The 19806-nt window shown below is 43.6% G+C and overlaps 1 protein-coding gene across 2 annotated transcripts in view; it reads left to right on the top strand.

Moving 5' to 3' along the window:
- TUT1 (terminal uridylyl transferase 1, U6 snRNA-specific) overlaps window positions 1-19806 on the top strand; it is a 104507-nt gene that overhangs the window by 26186 nt on the left and 58515 nt on the right. For both annotated transcript variants that reach the window (XM_063945017.1, XM_063945018.1), the window contains exon 2: window positions 13812-14002. In XM_063945017.1, the coding sequence (XP_063801087.1) occupies window positions 13812-14002 (191 nt within the window). The remainder of the gene's footprint in view (window positions 1-13811; window positions 14003-19806) is intronic.

Genomic DNA, 19806 nt, shown 5'->3' with positions numbered 1-19806 from the left:
GGCGGCACCAGTAGCAGCATCTCGCAAACGCCAACTCGTTCCTAGGCAGGCTACGCTTTGTATCGCCGCTTTCCAGAATACGCACACAGCTGAAAACCTCTTACGGCAACTGAGGAAGATCATCGCAGAATGGCTTACCCCAATTGGACTCTCCTGGGGATTTGTGACATCGGACAACGCCAGCAATATTGTGCGTGCATTACATCTGGGCAAATTCCAGCACGTCCCATGTTTTGCACATACCTTGAATTTGGTGGTGCAGAATTTTTTTTTAAAACGACAGGGGCGTGCAAGAGATGCTGTCGGTGGCCCGAAGAATTGCGGGCCACTTTCGGCGTTCAGGCACCGTGTACAGAAGACTGGAGCACCACCAAAAATACATGAACCTGCCCTGCAATCATCTGAAGCAAGAGGTGGTAACGAGGTGGAATTCAACCCTCTATATGCTTCAGAGGATGGAGGAGCAGCAAAAGGCCATTCAAGCCTATACATCTGGCCACGATATAGGCAAAGGAGGTGGAATGCACCTGTCTCAAGCGCAGTGGAGAATGATTTCAACGTTGTGCAAGGTTCTGCAACCCTTTGAACTTGCCACACGTGAAGTCAGTTCAGACACTGCCAGCCTGAGTCAGGTCATTCCCCTCATCAGGCTTTTGCAGAAGAAGCTGGAGACATTGAAGGAGGAGCTAAAACAGAGCGATTCCGCTAGGCATGTGGGACTTGTGGATGGAGCCCTTCATTCGCTTAACCAGGATTCACGGGTGGTCAATCTGTTGAAATCAGAGCACTACATTTTGGCCACCGTGCTCGATCCTAGATTTAAAACCTACGTTGTATCTCTCTTTCCGGCAGACACAAGTTTGCAGGGGTTCAAAGACCTGCTGGTGAGAAAATTGTCAAGTCAAGCGGAACGTGACCCGTCAACAGCTCCTCCTTCACATTCTCCCGCAACTGGGGGTGTGAGGAAAAGGCTAAGAATTCCGAGCCCACCCGCTGGCGGTGATGCAGGGCAGTCTGGAGCGAGTGCTGACATCTGGTCCGGACTGAAGGACCTGCCAACGATTACTGACATGTCGTCTACTGTCACTGCATATGATTCTCTCACCATTGAAAGAATGGTGGAGGATTATATGAGTGACCGCATCCAAGTAGGCACGTCAGACAGTCTGTACGTATACTGGCAGGAAAAAGAGGCAATTTGGAGGCCCTTGCAGAAACTGGCTTTATTCTACCTAAGTTGCCCTCCCTCCAGTGTGTACTCCGAAAGAGTGTTTAGTGCAGCCGCTCACCTTGTCAGCAATCTGCGTACGAGGTTACTTCCAGAAAATGTGGAGAAGATGATGTTCATTAAAATGAATTATAATCAATTCCTCCGTGGAGACATTCACCAGCAGCAATTGCCTCCAGAAAGTACACGGGGACCTGAGATGGTGGATTCCAGTGGGGATGAATTAATAATCTGTGAGGAGGGGGATGTACACAGTGAAAGGGGTGATGAATCGGACGATGATGATGAGGTGGACATCTTGCCTCTGTAGAGCCAGTTTGTGCAAGGAGAGATTGATTGCTTCTTTTTTGGTGGGGGCCCAAACCAACCAGTCATTTCGGTCACAGTCGTATGGCAGACCCTGTCGCTGAAATGATGGGTTCGTTAAAGTGTGCATGTCCTGTTTATACAACATAAGGGTGGGTGGGAGGGCCCAAGGACAATTCCATCTGGCACCTCTTTTTTCTTTCATTTTTCTTTGCATCATGTGTTTGAGGAGTAATTTTTTGAAGGGCCATCCTGCCTGACACTGTAGTGTCACTCCTAGATGGGCCAGGTGTTTGTGTCGGCCACTTGGGTCGCTTAGCTTAGTCACACAGCGACCTTGGTGCGTCTCTTTTTTTCTTTGCATCATGTGCTGTTTGGGGACTATTTTTTTGAAGTGCCATCCTGTCTGACACTGCAGTGCCACTCCTAGATGGGCCAGGTGTTTGTGTCAGCCACTTGGGTCGCTTAGCTTAGTCACACAGCGACCTTGGTGCGCCTCTTTTTTTTCTTTGCATCATGTGCTGTGACACTGCAGTGCCACTCCTAGATGGGCCAGGTGTTTGTGTCGGCCACTTGGGTCGCTGAGCTTAGTCACACAGCTACCTCATTGCGCCTCTTTTTTTCTTTGCATCATGTGCTGTTTGGGGACTATTGTTTTCAAGTGCCATCCTGTCTGACACTGCAGTGCCACTCCTAGATGGGCCAGGTGTTTCTGTCGGCCACTAGGGTCGCTTAGCTTAGTCACACAGCTACCTCATTGCGCCTCTTTTTTTCTTTGCATCATGTGCTGTTTGGGGACAATTTTTTTGAAGTGCCATCCTGCCTGACACTGCAGTGCCACTCCTAGATGGGCCAGGTGTTTGTGTCGGCCACTTGTGTCGCTTAGCTTAGCCAACCAGCGACCTCGGTGCAAATTTTAGGACTAAAAATAATATTGTGAGGTGTGAGGTGTTCAGAATAGACTGAAAATGAGTGGAAATTATGGTTATTGAGGTTAATAATACTATGGGATAAAAATGACCCCCAAATTCTATGATTTAAGCTGTTTTTAAGTGTTTTTCTGAAAAAAACACCCAAATCCAAAACACACCCGAATCCGACAAAAAATTTCCGGTGAGGTTTTGCCAAAACGCGTCCGAACCCAAAACACGGCCGCGGAACCGAACCCAAAACCAAAACACAAAACCCGAAAAATTTCCGGTGCACATCACTAATAAGTATGTCCTTCATAAATAACATAAACCTTCGGAGTTTGGGGAGAGCCACTCATAAACCTTTCTTCCACATATATTAATGAGCTCTTTATCTGCAATGTGTGAATAGCCATTGTCTGATTGTTCCTGGTTACCTCCGAACTCCATAACTACTAGACCTTTGATTTTTCTCTGGCTTTAACAAACTGATCGGCTAATCCTGGGATCCTATAAGGATATCACTCCTTCCTCCAGAACCAGTTCCAGTCCCACACTCGACTCCTCATAAAAAAAACCTCGCAAAAATAGAATGTCCTGAAAAAAAAGGTTTGTCAGCGGGAAAGAGAGAAAAGAGAAATAGAACAAAACAACTCTTGTTCATAACAAATCAATTACAATGACTGGTCTTTCTGCAATCCTTTAGTACGCTCAGGTAGTGTTCAACAGTGCCATCTCTCAGTCTTCACGGAACAGAGTCTCTGGTGATACTTTTGCGATCTCACTCCATTTACGAGTTCCTTCCGGACTACCGACTTTCCTGCAACGGGAATCGTGGACCCAAGTCTCTCTCTCGGCTACTTTCACTGGGATAGTGCTGTCAACAAAACTTGGTAGGGTCCTTCCCACCTGTCTATTAGGCAACCTGAGCGTAAGAACAATCACACAGTCTCTTGGTTCACAATGAAGACAGTATTTGGCATACCAGCAATCAACAGTTTCAAGTTCTTTTGTCAAGTTCTCAAATGCTGGCTCATCTCGATAAAGTACTGTACTGTTACCTCATTGGTGTATTTCTGATCATTGTGCGGATCAATCATGACATGAGGCTGCCTTCCAAAAACAACAACCCCCCCCCCCCCCCCCAGAAATACAAAAACAAATTTCGAAGAGGGTGATTCGTTAAGTGAAGATCTGGGAGTGGTTCCAGTGCTACATAATACAAGTGGCAGTATCTATGATCACAATGGTACAATTTCAAGCTTTGCTCCTACTTCAAGGGGTATCATTATCTACACACAAATTTCTGCGCAATTTTTCTTTGCGGTAAACACAGCAGCATCCGTGGTGGCAGGAAATGCCTCTACCCAGTTTGAGAAAACATCAGTGCACACCAATACATAACAATAATTCCTAAAGGGTGTTAACTGTACAAAGTCATTGTGTGTTTGCAATGTAGAGTACCATGAGCATAATTCAAAAAAAGAAAAGAAAAAAGAAACATCTCTAGAGGAGAGAAAGCAGAAGAAAATGAAAAAGAAAATGTCAGGTTTGCCTTTCACCAACAGGCATATTAGTGCCTATACAACATTTCCCTTCACCAGTGTTCTCATCCTTCCTCTACCCTTTGTGCATGACAAGGCACACTGCAGTAATACTGGTGTTATCGTGCTGTTGAGATATACTGGGTTTGGGCAGAACTCTGAAGGACCTAGGCATGTGGAGTTTGAACTGTACTTGGGTCCATGTATTGTACCACCCTGTGTGAACGCAAAAGATGAAGAGGAAACTGTAGAGAAACAGAATAGAGGTTGGTGACAGATGAGTTTGTAGAGGTGGAGAAGATTTTATAAAAATTTGACAACTGGATTGGGCACTACGGGGAAGTGATTCTCTACTTGGTCTACTCCCCTTAAAAAAAAGTTTGTGTTTATCGTATCGCTATTGTGACTATCCCAGCCATCAATCCAGTGTCCTGTCCATCCTAAGTTCGTAGGGAACCCGGTATCTGTCAGAGAATTTCCTCTACCTGTGATGGACATGAATCTAGAACCATGAAATGCAACAGTCTTCGTGGGTGTCTAACATACTTTGTACTTCCTGAGCGGGAGCACATTATATGTATATTATCTCTAACAAAACTCCTGTTAAGTTAATCAGGGGCCATTTCTGCTAGGAAAAAAGAAGCAAAAGTTTAAAGGCCCCATCTTAACCCCAGCAACTTTTGTCAAAGGGTAATGTTGCATTTATTTTGTTCTTCCCATTAGCCGAATCTGTGTTTTCTATATGGCTTATGATTCCTTGCTATATGTGCTATATGTCCCTTGGTCCCGTCTATGTGTTTAATAATGTGGCTTGTGTTTTCTGTCTAGGGGGTCTATATTGACTATTTGTCCTAGTACTCCTACATTCTCTGGCAAAATGCCCTTCCTTCCTACAAGTGTAACATATTATTGACCATTAGGGATCTGGGGTTTGGACTGATGGGTCTTTCCTGTATGTGCCAGTATACTTACCGTCCTCAACCTCTCCACCTTTTGTTCTCTGTGCCTAGCACTATTCTTGTGATGTTCAATAGCACACTTTCTAAGATTAGCTACTGTGACCCCTTTCCAATTTTGCAAAGAAGTCTGCACCCTGCCCTCAATGCCTTATTGAGCCCGTCCATTAGCACAGAGACAGCCACCTCCCATTTGCCGAATTAGTGTTTACCAGTGATCTTATCCAGATGAAGAGTTTTCTATTACTGCAAAAGACAAAAAAAAAAAAAAAAAGTTAACAAGCTTCTAGGTCATGCGAAGTATTCATTCAATCCTTCTCATCCCGTATTAAGGGTCTGTACATGGTCCAACAAACATTTCCGAGCTCATCTTGACTAGGGGTATTACTAGGAATGAATACTTCTTATATGGTAACTGAAAGTAATACCTGGGGGTTACCCTGTCTTTGTCCGCTTTCCTACTGGCAAATACTAATGTGCAGACAGGTTTTTCTCCATTTCTGACGTTACTTTCTTGATTTTTTTTTTTATTATTTTTGGGTTTTACTATATATGTACACGAATGATACCATACTTACCAGTTCCACTGGTCTCAGCCACTTCCCCCGCAGGCTACTGCTCTTCTTTTACCGGTTAGATACTCCTCTGAGTGTATGAGAAATGGCTGAAAACAATCGGGTCACCTTCTCCTCCTAAATAAACTTCAACATTCATTAGTACATATATAGGTTACACTCATGTTTTTCATATTTTTATTATTTTCTATAGTTTGTATGCTGGCCGTAACTGCTTCCATAAGGCGGTGTACTTGCATTCTCTTTTTTTTTCTACTTATTTATTGTTGCTACAAGTTCAAACAGTTCTTATATTTCCATTCTTGTCTTATATGACTTTTGTTAGACCTACCACCTGCAATACCTTAGGATCAAACTCACCAACCCCTCTTGCTGCCACAGGTTTAAAAATTTGTTTGTCTGACCCTTTGTTTTCTGGATTTTATCAGACGTATTTTAATACCTACACTCTGCAGTACCTCTGGCTCAAAGCTGCCCACCCCAGGGAATGATACCTTATCGTTGTCAGTCATACGTACCCACTCGTCACAGTAAACTTCAGCATGTGGACCATATTTTCCACACATAATAAACCTTGCTGACCCTCTCCGCCGCAATTCTGACCTTCTCGGTACCGAGTCTGACCTTCTCGGTCCCAACTCTTCTGCCTGAACCCTGGCTACCATACGTCCCTTAGTTGAGCAACTGGCTCCAATAATTTGTGGGTCTTGTCTTCTTGACTATTCCCACAAATACCAAAATACTCAATATAAGGCGACGGTGAAAGTTCTCCGAGCGCTTCCACCCACTCTCGCCCACGTTGGCCGGTACTACCATACACTGTCGATAGCGAAGGCGATGTACCCAACTTAGGGCTCCTATCAGACCTTACAGCACTGTAATTTCGGTGGAGTTTCTTTTGGAATATTTTCCAGAGAGAGGTAGCGAAAAATTCCTTTTCGGTATCTTTCAACTGGAATTGTTTGTAGGGTGAAAAAGAGAGAAAGTAGATAACTATCCTTCACCCTTTCCAGTGAAAGCTCACCAGGGAGATTTCCCGACGTTATCAAAGAAAAACCCCTTTGTCTATACAATCACGTCTGCGTATGCTTTTCCACAGCGCATATGACACAATGGTATCACGTGCTGTGCTGAACAAACGGACATGCGATGCAATAGCACAGCCTATACATACTAGTTATCTATATGCCCTACGATTGCTGTAGACCACCTAGCCTAGACCACTCCAGATCACCTAGTTGTATGGGACACCTAGACCACTTCAGATCACTTAGACCACTGAGTTCTAATCACGCAAGGTAGCGAACCCTACGCCACCGGGCCTCTACTAACCCAGTGTTACCACTCCAGCCACTTAGACCACTTCAGTTCCTGGGTTCAGCTCCGCTTTCACTCACTCAAATGCGCTTTGTTTTTCTGTACAGAAAATTTTCACTTGTTCTGATCGGCAGCTTTACCCCCAGAGGCAATACAGTTTTTAAACTATATTTAGAGTAACCTGCTTTTGAAATCGGATAGTTATGTGCTATTGTATTAAATGTCTACTATCCCACCTTAATTGAACAAATATCATGTGGTTTTATTATGCGCACACAACCCTACGCAAGCTTGCGTAATTACGCAACCGTGCATACCCCTATGCCACGTGTGCGGCCTTGCGCCACGTGCACGTTTTTGTACGCTGTCCTCATGTTCCGTACCAATGTGCGTGTGCAATAAAACAAACCACACAACTCTATAAATGTGAGCTATACTAACTATAATCGCTCACTTAACACAACACCCAGTCATACGTACCCACTCGTCACAGTAAACTTCAGCATGTGGACCATATTTTCCACACATAATAAACCTTGCTGACCCTCTCCGCCGCAATTCTGACCTTCTCGGTACCGAGTCTGACCTTCTCGGTCCCAACTCTTCTGCCTGAACCCTGGCTACCATACGTCCCTTAGTTGAGCAACTGGCTCCAATAATTTGTGGGTCTTGTCTTCTTGACTATTCCCACAAATACCAAAATACTCAATATAAGGCGACGGTGAAAGTTCTCCGAGCGCTTCCACCCACTCTCGCCCACGTTGGCCGGTACTACCATACACTGTCGATAGCGAAGGCGATGTACCCAACTTAGGGCTCCTATCAGACCTTACAGCACTGTAATTTCGGTGGAGTTTCTTTTGGAATATTTTCCAGAGAGAGGTAGCGAAAAATTCCTTTTCGGTATCTTTCAACTGGAATTGTTTGTAGGGTGAAAAAGAGAGAAAGTAGATAACTATCCTTCACCCTTTCCAGTGAAAGCTCACCAGGGAGATTTCCCGACGTTATCAAAGAAAAACCCCTTTGTCTATACAATCACGTCTGCGTATGCTTTTCCACAGCGCATATGACACAATGGTATCACGTGCTGTGCTGAACAAACGGACATGCGATGCAATAGCACAGCCTATACATACTAGTTATCTATATGCCCTACGATTGCTGTAGACCACCTAGCCTAGACCACTCCAGATCACCTAGTTGTATGGGACACCTAGACCACTTCAGATCACTTAGACCACTGAGTTCTAATCACGCAAGGTAGCGAACCCTACGCCACCGGGCCTCTACTAACCCAGTGTTACCACTCCAGCCACTTAGACCACTTCAGTTCCTGGGTTCAGCTCCGCTTTCACTCACTCAAATGCGCTTTGTTTTTCTGTACAGAAAATTTTCACTTGTTCTGATCGGCAGCTTTACCCCCAGAGGCAATACAGTTTTTAAACTATATTTAGAGTAACCTGCTTTTGAAATCGGATAGTTATGTGCTATTGTATTAAATGTCTACTATCCCACCTTAATTGAACAAATATCATGTGGTTTTATTATGCGCACACAACCCTACGCAAGCTTGCGTAATTACGCAACCGTGCATACCCCTATGCCACGTGTGCGGCCTTGCGCCACGTGCACGTTTTTGTACGCTGTCCTCATGTTCCGTACCAATGTGCGTGTGCAATAAAACAAACCACACAACTCTATAAATGTGAGCTATACTAACTATAATCGCTCACTTAACACAACACCCAGTTTTTTCTTAACAACCAGGCCAGAACTGCGTTTCATGTCTATAATTACTCCCTTAAATACATTTATTTCAAATTTACCTATATAGCAACAAATGTATCCAATTTCACACAGATCTATAATGACTGCAATAATCTATAATTTAAATGATATGATTCAGATTGGATAGCTATCTTGCAGAACATACACTGATATATATATATATATATATATATAAAAAATATTATTGTAATTATGTATATATTTATATCATTTACTGGCCTCCTATGAGACTCATTCACCCATTCAGTGCTTTTGATTTGCATATCAAAGATGTTTTGCCTGCCTGTACTAGTGGTTGAACCAGTTAATTAACATTTCAATGCCTATCTTATAGCAAACAGAGTGTTAACTAAATCCTGGGAAAGAAGAAGAAAAAAAATATATTTTTTTCTTTTTTTCTGTGTGCAATTTCTTACACCAAGCCAAGCATTTATCTCACCATTTACTCTCACTAGGCCCAATTGAAACTATTTGTAATTGACTATGGCATGGGTTAAATAAATGCATTGGTAACTCATAAATGGTGCTTGATGTGACAAAGGAAACTGATTGTTCTGAGCAGACTTAAAATCAGCTATTTAGAAAATGACCTTCCTAAAATGGCCACTGCTCCTCCCCCTTCCACATCCATGAGGTTTACACAAGATGGTGGACAGGCCATGTGGTTAGTCCAAAATGGAGGACAGACCATGCGGCTTACTTTGTCACAAAGAAATCACAAATCATACAAGTACCAGAAGTTATTTTAGGCCTGAGTTTAAAAAAAAAAAAAACTATATCAAGGCTATGCAGCAACTTTTAAAAGTACTTTTAAATCTACTTAACAGATAAACAATCCAATCTGAATCAAACACAATATGACTTATTTGAACTTTGTTTTGCAACAATAAAAATAAATTTTAGCATTTTAAATATTATGAGAAACACATTGTCCCTTGAATTTTTCATATCATCGGCTTACTGATAACACAACAGAACACACGGATATGATTTTCTCAGCGCCACGATGCGTCCACCACAAGCTGATCGACCACAGCGCCGCGTTTGTAATGTACAGTGCATCTTTTAGACCATGATATCGCGGACAAGCCCTCATCTGTGAATACCAAATTGCTTTCTAACAAATATTTAAAATGCCCGCTCAAATATATATTGTAAACGCCTGCACATCTTATTACCATGTGCCATGAATGTGCGCTATACATCGCAAAACACTGCATCCCATAAGAGAAAACAATACACCCACACATTATCTGAGTTCCAAAGCTCATTGATGTATATATTTGTTATTAAAAGGATATGTATTCAATATATCACAATGTACAGTATACATAGTTACATGGTTACAATTTGTACAGTAAGTACATACAGTTACAGGCCAGCGATACAATTACCATATCTTTCTCATATAAATTCGTCCCTCCATATCTCCTCTCTCTCTGTAAAATCATGCAGGAACTGGTCTAGAAGCACCTACATCATCGTCTGGGACAAAACAGCAACTAGCAACTGTGTGTGTCTCTGTAATGTGTTATCTAGTTTAAGGGAGGGAACTTTCTCATTCATGATGAGTCACTGGTCTGTTTGTATGCTAAACAGGTTCAGTCTTGAAGAAATCCAAAGGGCTGGCCTGAGTTTCCTGTCCACCACCTGTTTGGAATGTCTATTATTCTAACAAAAGTGATTTTAGCTTTCATACATTTAATCATAACTATTTGTTGCAATGTCCTACAACTTAATAACAAGTATCAAATGAATCTACACATTAATCTGCTTGCTTTAATACCAAATACGACAGGTCTATCTTGCTTCGTTCAAATAATACACATACATGACATTACTCCATTATATAATTTTAAATCATCATGATGTCTGGCGCTTGATATTATTATAATTATGTGCTGTATGAAATAAGTGTCGAATCCATCTCTGTGGCATGTCCGTGTAAATGCGTATGTAACCATATATTGCTGCGCGTATTTGCAAGCATAGCGACTTATATGTGTAGAGTCTGTATGTTCTTTCTGTGTAATATTTTTGACTTCGACAGCAGGACCACAGCATCTCAGAAGGTAAGTGACTATGGTACAAGTAAGCTAATTGGAAACTTCCAGTAATTAGTCTTGGAGGGTGTTAAGGGTTCAGAAGCAAGTCTCAATGATTTTAGGCAAATTGGACATGCATTGAAGCTGCTCAAAAAAAATATTGAGCACCCCCCTAAAATAAATCTGTCACCCAATTGAATACCAAAAATATCGCACCTGCAGTAAAACCCCAGGGGTGCAAGATTTTTTTTTTTTTTTATACATTTGCTCCTAATTGAATATGCCTCTGAGTATTCTCATTTTTTTCTTTGGTGTTTATGTGCGGTGTTATTGAATATCAACATCCTAAATGTGAGCTCACCAGTTCAGGAATCACTTTTCAACTTCATAAAATCCTGTCACAGAAGGACAGTGAAAACTTCTTGATTTCATGATGGGGGAAGTATCTTGTTTGTGCTTATTGACCCTACTCTGATTTGTATGGTGTTATCCTCGAGTCAAAAACAGTCTATTGTTCCCCACATCCAGTCTGTCCAAAGCTTGTATCTCAGGCTATTGCACATGAGCGCACATAACCCGGGTAGCTATGCGGTCTGAAAGGGCCCAGGGGAAATATTCCGGGTAGAGCGACCCGTTATTTCAACCCTGGTAGCGACCAGGATTGAACACTGTTTCAACCCTGGTCGCTGTCCGGTGTGAATGGGCTTCTGGGTCGATGCGACCCGTTTCCCATTCACACATTATGAATGAGCGACGCTTGGAGATCATCTGACACCAACCCGGCAATATGTCAGGCTGGGGAGGCCGCTGTAACAGGAGCCAAAGTGGGTTGTACCTGTGTATGGCTCCAAGGTGCGACCTGCCAAATGCGGTGTGAAAGGGGTATAATTCATGCACTTTTTACCTCCCACATTTACTATTGCAATTCTCTGCTCACTGGTTTTCCTCTAACCAAATTTTCATCCCTAGACACATTTTGAACTCAGTAGCTAGGTTGAGTTTAGTTGCAAAACGATCCACTGCTGCTCTGCTTTGTCATTGGTTGTCTGTATTTTAACTAATCTTCTATACAATATGTCAACTAGCATACAAGGTCATCAACAAAGCAACTTTCTCATGTCTCTTCACTGGGTATGGTTCATTTTGTCAACATTCATCTTGCCAACACTGGCCACATAGACATTAATCATGTCGCCACAGATGAAATGTTCACAGAATGTCCCTGTGGTCTAGGGGTGACTAACCAGATCCAACTGTCAGCTGATGAGGACTTCCGGTTGATCTAGCAGTGATTCCGGTGTTGAGTTTTGCTAACCCTAACCCCCCAACCCTCCACCTAGTGCCTAACCCTCCGCTGCTGTGCAAAATGTAGGCATTTCCCATGTTGTCATTCTATACATGCCGACATTGTTACATTTTGATGTTGATATTTTGACTACATTACCTCATCACTTGTCACTGAATGCTTCCCAGCCTAATTCACTGCAGCTACTAGGATAGCCTTGTTTTATCTCTGTGATCGTTCCCCATTGTAAATTCTTAAGGAATATGCTGGCAGTAGTAGTAGGTCCCTCTCACAAGCCATAGCCCCAGAAGCTGTGTGTAAGGATCAATCACAAACCATCTCTGAGATTTGATGATTCTGCATTAAATAGCTGACAGAGCCCCAAGTGAAACTGTTGCATGTTACATTACCCGTACCTTCAGCAAAGGGGACAACACCTTTCCATTCCCTCACAATTGATCCAACAGTGCTTACTGGGATGTCCAAACCTTTTACCATCTTTTACCATCTTGTGCATGTCCAGAAGTGTATCTAATAATTTTCTTAGAACACTCTCTCCATAATGGCTGGCCTTTTTAATGATTTACAGACAGAGGCTAGTTGAAAGCCAAATATTGCCCAAATATCTTTCATTTGTATAAACTTGCAGCTTCCACAGTACAGGTTTTTTTTTTCTTTTATAGCTGCTGAAAAATAATGAGCTTGGAAATTTACTTTAAGGGGTTAATTAATGTGGGCCCAATTAATCAGTTGTTGCTGGAATTGGTCGCAAATGCCGTGGCACCCACATTTCTGCTTGAAGCTGTGGGAGATGTCCTTTGGGCGCTCTAACTAGGACATCAAACAGGTTTAGCCGCTATATGTGCTAAATCCGGTGCTGTCGGGTGCAATAAACATAAAATAGTGGGTTTCCCAAAAAATGTGATTGTTCTGTCTGGTGCAATAAAAGTAAATTTATTATTAAGTGCAGTACAGGATGCCGACCAGTATCAACCAGTTGGCTAGTGGTAGTTTTCTTCTCCAAATACTGTAAAGTCTTCTTCCATTGACTCTACAGGTCCTTTATTAACCACTTAACTGGCACATTTTCCCCCAAAAACTAATCGAGTATATATTTAAAACTTATCCAATACGACCTTATTTAAAAATAAATTATTTTAAACATTGTGTTTTTTTAAAATCATCAGAACATCGCAGCAATCACCATCAGAACATTGTGACTATCGCAACTTTTATTTCCACATCGGCTGCTCATCCGAGCCAGATACACACTGGGAGGCTGAGGAGGGGTTAATTTGCATTTCCCGGGCAGCTGACAAGACTAGTGGGGGGGTTCTGCTGTGCTGACCGTTCAGCGGTGATTGGCAGCACGGCAGACACTGGGGGAGAGGGCAGGAATGCATAGGGTTGGTAGGTGCTTCTGTGATTGGCAGTTGGGTACTCTGCGTTTCTGACTGGTCGCATTGTTTATGCACAGCCTGGTGTGGTCACAAACGATGCATCCACGCCAGGGAAGTGGTTGAAGTGAGACCAGATGACTTGGCTTGATTCAGTCATATTGTTAACGTTTATTCCAGGGCTTTCTTTCACTTTGAATATTGTTGCTTTAGAAATATGTATCATGACAGAACTAGGCTGAAAGAAATACAAAGGTTCATCAAATCAAGTATTCTCTGAGGCTGATCCTGTTGGGGTACAGTTACTGCAGATGGATGGTCATCATACATACAGAGCAATGACATACTGGTCTTTACATAGTGGTACTTACTGTAGCTACAACCTGCAGATAATTACATTCAAGTCTGTAAAAGGTGGTCTGGTTTTATTTTTATTGTATCTACCATCTATTTTAACAGGCCCAAGCCTCACAGATCACCTCCGTGGACGGCGCCACACTAGGTTGTGTGAGGAGCGAGGCAGGCGGCAGCAGCAACAGGAGCGCAGTGTGTTTGTCAGTGGCTTCTCAAAGGGCACAACAGAGGAACAACTTACAGATGTCTTTCAAGCCATATCCTCTATAAAGAACATTGTGATGGATAAGGACCGGGTTAGTACCGACTTGTTTCATTCATGCTAATGATACTAATAATAGGAATACAGGTTGAGTATCCCTTATCCAAAATGCTTGGGACCAGAGGAATTTTGGATATCAGATTTTTCCGTATTTTGGAATAATTGCATACCATAACGAGATATTATGGTGATGGGACCTAAATCTAAGCACAGAATGCATTTATGTTTCATATACACCTTATACACACAGCCTGAAGGTCATTTTAGCCAATATTTTTTATAACTTTGTGTATTAAACAAAGTGTGTGTACATTCACAGAATTCATTTATGTTTCATATACACCTTATACACACAGCCTGAAGTTCAGTTAATACAATATTTTTAATAACTTTGAGTATTAAACAAAGTTTGTGTACATTGAGCCATCAGAAAACAAAGGTTTCACTATCTCACTCTCACTCAAAAAAGTCAGTATTTCGGAATATTCCGTATTTCGGAATATTTGGATATGGGATACTCAACCTGTAGTTATATACTGTAATAATAGTCATATAATTAAGGCCATGAAAGCTGCATTTGGACATACATGATTTAATGTGTCTACTATTGTATGTGCTGCCATTTTAACAATGCACATGACACTAATTACTAATCTGAAGACTGGATCAAGTTGCTTAAGGGGATCTGCCAGCAGGTCCTCTGATGTCATTGTATTGCTTTACTTTTTAATGTACTGAGCAATATGTACTTACTGAAAACCGAGGCTAGCTTCTGTTGGCGTGACTGTGGGAAGAGCAGGCCCTTACAGCACATACAGGGGCACAGTGTCAGGCTTCACATGTAAGAGGATAGGGGGTCATTCCGACCCGTTCGCTCGCTGCGTTTTCACGCAGCAGAGCGAACGGGTCCATGCTGCGCATGCGCCGGCGCCTTTGTGCGCATGCGGGACGGCCGACAGCTGTAGCAGGACAGCGATTGCCTCTGCCTGATTGACGGGCAGAGGCGATCGATGGGCGGGAGGGGGCGAAACTGCAGAGTTTGGTCGCCATTTTGTAGGCGTGGTCCGGCCAACGCAGGCTTAACCGAACGGGGGGCGAGCCGCAGTGGCTGTGTGACGTCATCCGCAGCCGCTGCGGGCCAGGGAGCGAGGAGTAGCTCCCAGCCAGCTCGCTAAAGCTGCGCTGGCCGGGAATTACTCCTGAAGTACAAAGGCATCACCGCTGTGCGATGCCTTTGCACTTCTGCGAGGGGAGCCGGACTGACATGCGGGGTGGACTAGCCCTGTGCTGGACGTCCCTCCACATGTCAGGAAAGTTGATCGTAGCTGTGCAAAATTTTGCACAGCTACGATCAACTTAGAATGACCCCCATAGTGTGCTGATTTTCAGCTTCACAACAGTGATGATTCCTCCTAGTCCAGGAGTCACTCTGTTCCATCTCCCAATTTCGGAGGCTGCAGAGCTCTGGAATGGAATATATGACTGGACATTTAAGGAACTCCTTTGCACAGTATATTGTTACAACTGATCTACTCGGGTTTCCATTTAGTTTCCTTCTTTTAGAATGAGCCCTGCCTTCCCCGGTTATGTGTACTGGTTTATCTTTTTCTCCTGAATTGGTTCTTCAGAAGCCAGTGTGGACCCAGTTACCACCCCAACTCCTTATTTCTCACTTTTTCTCCATCACCCTCTCCCCTCCTATCTTTTTTTTCCCATCTATTTTAAAATGAACAGCATCAGATACCGTGGATTTTACTTGTTACAAATGTGTGTTAACTATATCCTGCTCTTTATGTTGCAATGTATATGTAGTTATTTTTTTTACAGTCCTGTATGTGACATGACCCTTGTGCTTTGTATCCTGGTATTTGAATATATTGCCTTTAACAGTTATTTTAGAAAAAAGGATGGATGAGTGATGCCCATCATCCGCATACACCTTTAAAAAGTGCCCACAGATAAGTTACCTTCTACCCACTGGCAATAATCACCAGTGGGGAGTACCTAGTAACAGTGTGGTTAGTCAAGCGGCAGTGAAGTCCATTTAAAGAGAAAAAAAAATATTTTTCCTACAGGGTCCTCAGATTATCCACAGGATAACATTGGGATGTGAGGTACTAACAGTGGTTTGGCACCAACGATCAAAGCTTCTGGCCTTCCAGATTGCAACGGGCCAATCCCCTGTATCCCCGTCTCCTGGCTCAGGCAAATCAGTTTTTTTTTGTTGGTGCTGCAGGAGCCGGACCATGGTCAATGGGCTGCTGGTTTTTAGCAGCCATAAGGCTTTTATTATTTAATTTTTTATATTCTTACTATTTTTATGAATGATCTTTCTAAAAAGTGTCTTATACGTACCTTAGAAAGAGCCACTCCAACAACTCCCTGCCAGGTCGCGACAACGCTTACCCACGTGTACAGTGCTGTTTCGGCGGGCGTCTCCGTAGGATGTACTAGCAAGTCGAGCAGACGTTACCAAGCTGTGGCCGGAGCATGGAGAGAAAGTAAGGCATCGGTCCCTCTTAGTAGGGTAAACGCGAAAGACAGCTGCACTGTTTCAGGATTAAGACTACCAAACAATCGCTGACGCGGCTGCCACCTCAGGTGCACCAGCGCTTGGCCTCAGGGATCATAGGCTCCAGGAGTAGTATGAGGCCGCGATCCCTAGGGTTAATGTCAACAGTGGGGAGTAAGACGCTCCCTTGGTCGCTCCTTTCCCCGGTTTATGACCAGTTTCCTCTGAGTTTCCCGCCATGACCTGAGCTCCCGCTTCCGTCTGAGATGCTGTGTATGTAAATGGACCCAGTCGCAGCATAGGCGGCTGTGTAACTGGTGCGTCTGTTCACTGTAGGTTTTCGGGGTGGTTGTGTACACTAATAGCGTCTGGATCCACTCAGCGTTCACTAATGTATTAATCGATCCTGGAAGCGGGGTGAAGTCTCCCTGAATCCCACTCTCCTGTGCCGGGTGATACAGCACTAAGGGGTACATTTACTAAGCAGTGATAAGAACAGAGAAGTGAGCCAGTGGAGAAATTTCCCCATCAACCAATCAGCAGCTCTGTATCATTTTATAGTATGCAAATTATAGCTGTTACTTCAGTGCTGATTGGTTGCCAAGGGCACTTCTCCACTGGCTCACTTCTCCGCTCTTATCACTGCTTAGTAAATGTCCCCCTAAATCTCTATCTACCTTTGAGTACGAATAGTTGGGTAAGTGCCTGATGCTTATGAGTCTGATAACTATTGCTGCTGTTTCTTTCGCTGTGCGACTGAATACGTTCAACTCCTATATCAGGTAATGCAGTAGCATGTTTCTCCTACATACTTGAAATTTATCTGTAGTTGATTATGTGCTCATATTGCTTATTATTCTAATGTATAACCTGTGACTGATTGCTAGTGTGATTGCTGACTTTACTATAATTCTGTCCGTTTCTATGTATTCTGATCCTCAGTGCTGGGGCAAAGCAGGGAGGGATCGGATTGTAGGTATCCGGACTCTGGGTCGACACCTTTTGGTGGACACTAGAAATAGGTTGACACGACCATTAGGTCAACATGCAAAAAGGTCGACATGAGGTTTTCAAGTTTTTTCTTTTTGTGAACTTTTTCATACTTTACGATCCCCGTGTACTACGATTGGGAACGGTAACCTGTGCCGAACGCAGTGGTAGCGGAGCGAAGCACCTTGCCGGGAGCATGGCGAGCCAAGACAGTGCACTAATTGGTGTTCCCGATCACTTTACGAAGAAAACGACGGCAAAAAAACATGAAAAACTCATGTCGACCTAATAGCCATGCTGACCTATTTCTAGTGTCGACCTAGCCACTGTCGACCAATAGGTGTCGACCCGGAGTCCCATACCCAGATTGTATGTCACTTTAACAAATTTTAAAGTGATTGCAGTCACAAATTGTGTAGTTAACACTCTACAGGTGTGTGATTTATTTATCATGTCTAAGAGAGGCAAGGGTGAGGAGGATACACTCTCCTCAGCAGCACCAACACTAATTTCTTGTTTGTCTTGCAAAGCTGGGTTAACTTCTAAGGATCTGGTTCAAAATGGATTATGTGCAAATTGTTTTAGCATTTACCAAAGTCTCTTGAATAATCCGAGGCAGGCACAGGTTCAAGTTGAACCCCCATGGGCTACTTTTGCTCAGACATTATCCAGTATAGCTGAGTGGATAATGCTAGCTCCTATACCAGTGATGGCTAACCTTGACACTCCAGCTGTTGTTGAACTACACATCCCAGCATGCCATGCTACAGTTTTGCTATTTGGCCTTGCTAAAACTGATGTAGGGCAAACTGGGATGTGTAGTTCAACAACAGCTGGAGTGTCAAGGTTAGCCATCACTGTCCTATACCATGGATAGGTTACCCTATTAACCCTTACATGCAACATTCCACCTGGGGTTTATCACATCCAGTACAGGAATCGGCAGCCTCTCAACTAAAAAAGGGCAGTGGTAAGTAAATTACATTGACATGAAACAACATCTTCACAGTCTACACATGTTTCAGATGAGTACTCGTCGGAGGATGAGGACTTATCGCACTCCGGGTATGCATACAGAGACAAAGATGAAGGCCTCAGCTCAGTGGACATACCTGAACTAATTAGTGCTATGAAAGACATTCTTAGAGGAGGCAGCAGAGCCTTTGTTAAAATATAAGGCACCTGTGTTTAAACGTCCCAAAACAGTTAGGACTGGGGGGGGTCATTCCGAGTTGATCGCACGCTGCAACTTTTTGCAGCCCGTGCGATCAACTAGATGCCGCCTATGGGGGAAGTGTATTTTTGCATAGCAAGGCTGCGTTCGCTTGTGCAGCCCTGCTATGCAAAAAAAGTTTTGTGTAGAACAAGACCAGGGTAAGAATTACTTACCCTGTGTGATCAATCCAGCGTTACAGGTCCCGGATTGGACGTCAGACATCCGCCCTCCAAACGCCTGGAACGCCTTCCTCCTGTCAATCTTCTTGCGATCGCGGCAGTGATCGCTTCTTTCTTTGTTCTTGTCTTTGCCGTCGAAGGGCAACGACGTGCCTGCGCATTGCGGCCGCCGCGCATGCGCAGAACCGACCCGTTTGCACCACTGCGAAAAAAAGCAGCATGCGAACGGGTCGGAATGACCCCCTGAGTTTCCTGGGTCAGAACAGCTGACGGAAATTATGCAAGAGGCTTGGGTTACACCAAGTAAGAAGTTTTGAATTCCAAAGAAATGGAATGCCAATTATTCTCTTCCGGCTGAGGACTATTTAAAAAGGGAGGTGGCTCCCAAAGTAGATACACATGTCATTCAATTGGTGTGAAAATCTACATTACCTCTTCCTTCAACATCGTTAAATTATGTCACGGATAGGAAAATAGATGTTTTAAAAAAAATATATATATATTTTTCTCTGACGTCCTAGTGGATGCTGGGAACTCCGTAAGGACCATGGGGAATAGACGGCTCCGCAGGAGACTGGGCACATCTAAAGAAAGATTTAGGACTATCTGGTGTGCACTGGCTCCTCCCCCTATGACCCTCCTCCAAGCCTCCGTTAGATTTCTGTGCCCGGCTGAGCTGGATGCACACTAGGGGCTCTCCTGAGCTCCTAGGAAGAAAGTGTTTGTTAGGTTTTTTATTTTCAGTGAGACCTGCTGGCAACAGGCTCACTGCATCGAGGGACTAAGGGGAGAAGAAGCGAACCTACCTAAGTGGTGGTAGCTTGGGCTTCTTAGGCTACTGGACACCATTAGCTCCAGAGGGATCGAACACAGGACCCGACCTCGTCGTCCGTTCCCGGAGCCGCGCCGCCGTCCCCCTTACAGAGCCAGAAGCAAGAAGG

Source organism: Pseudophryne corroboree, chromosome 11 (genome assembly GCF_028390025.1).
Source record: "Pseudophryne corroboree isolate aPseCor3 chromosome 11, aPseCor3.hap2, whole genome shotgun sequence".
NCBI lineage: Eukaryota > Metazoa > Chordata > Amphibia > Anura > Myobatrachidae > Pseudophryne > Pseudophryne corroboree.
This window is presented reverse-complemented; position numbering and strand designations above follow the sequence as displayed.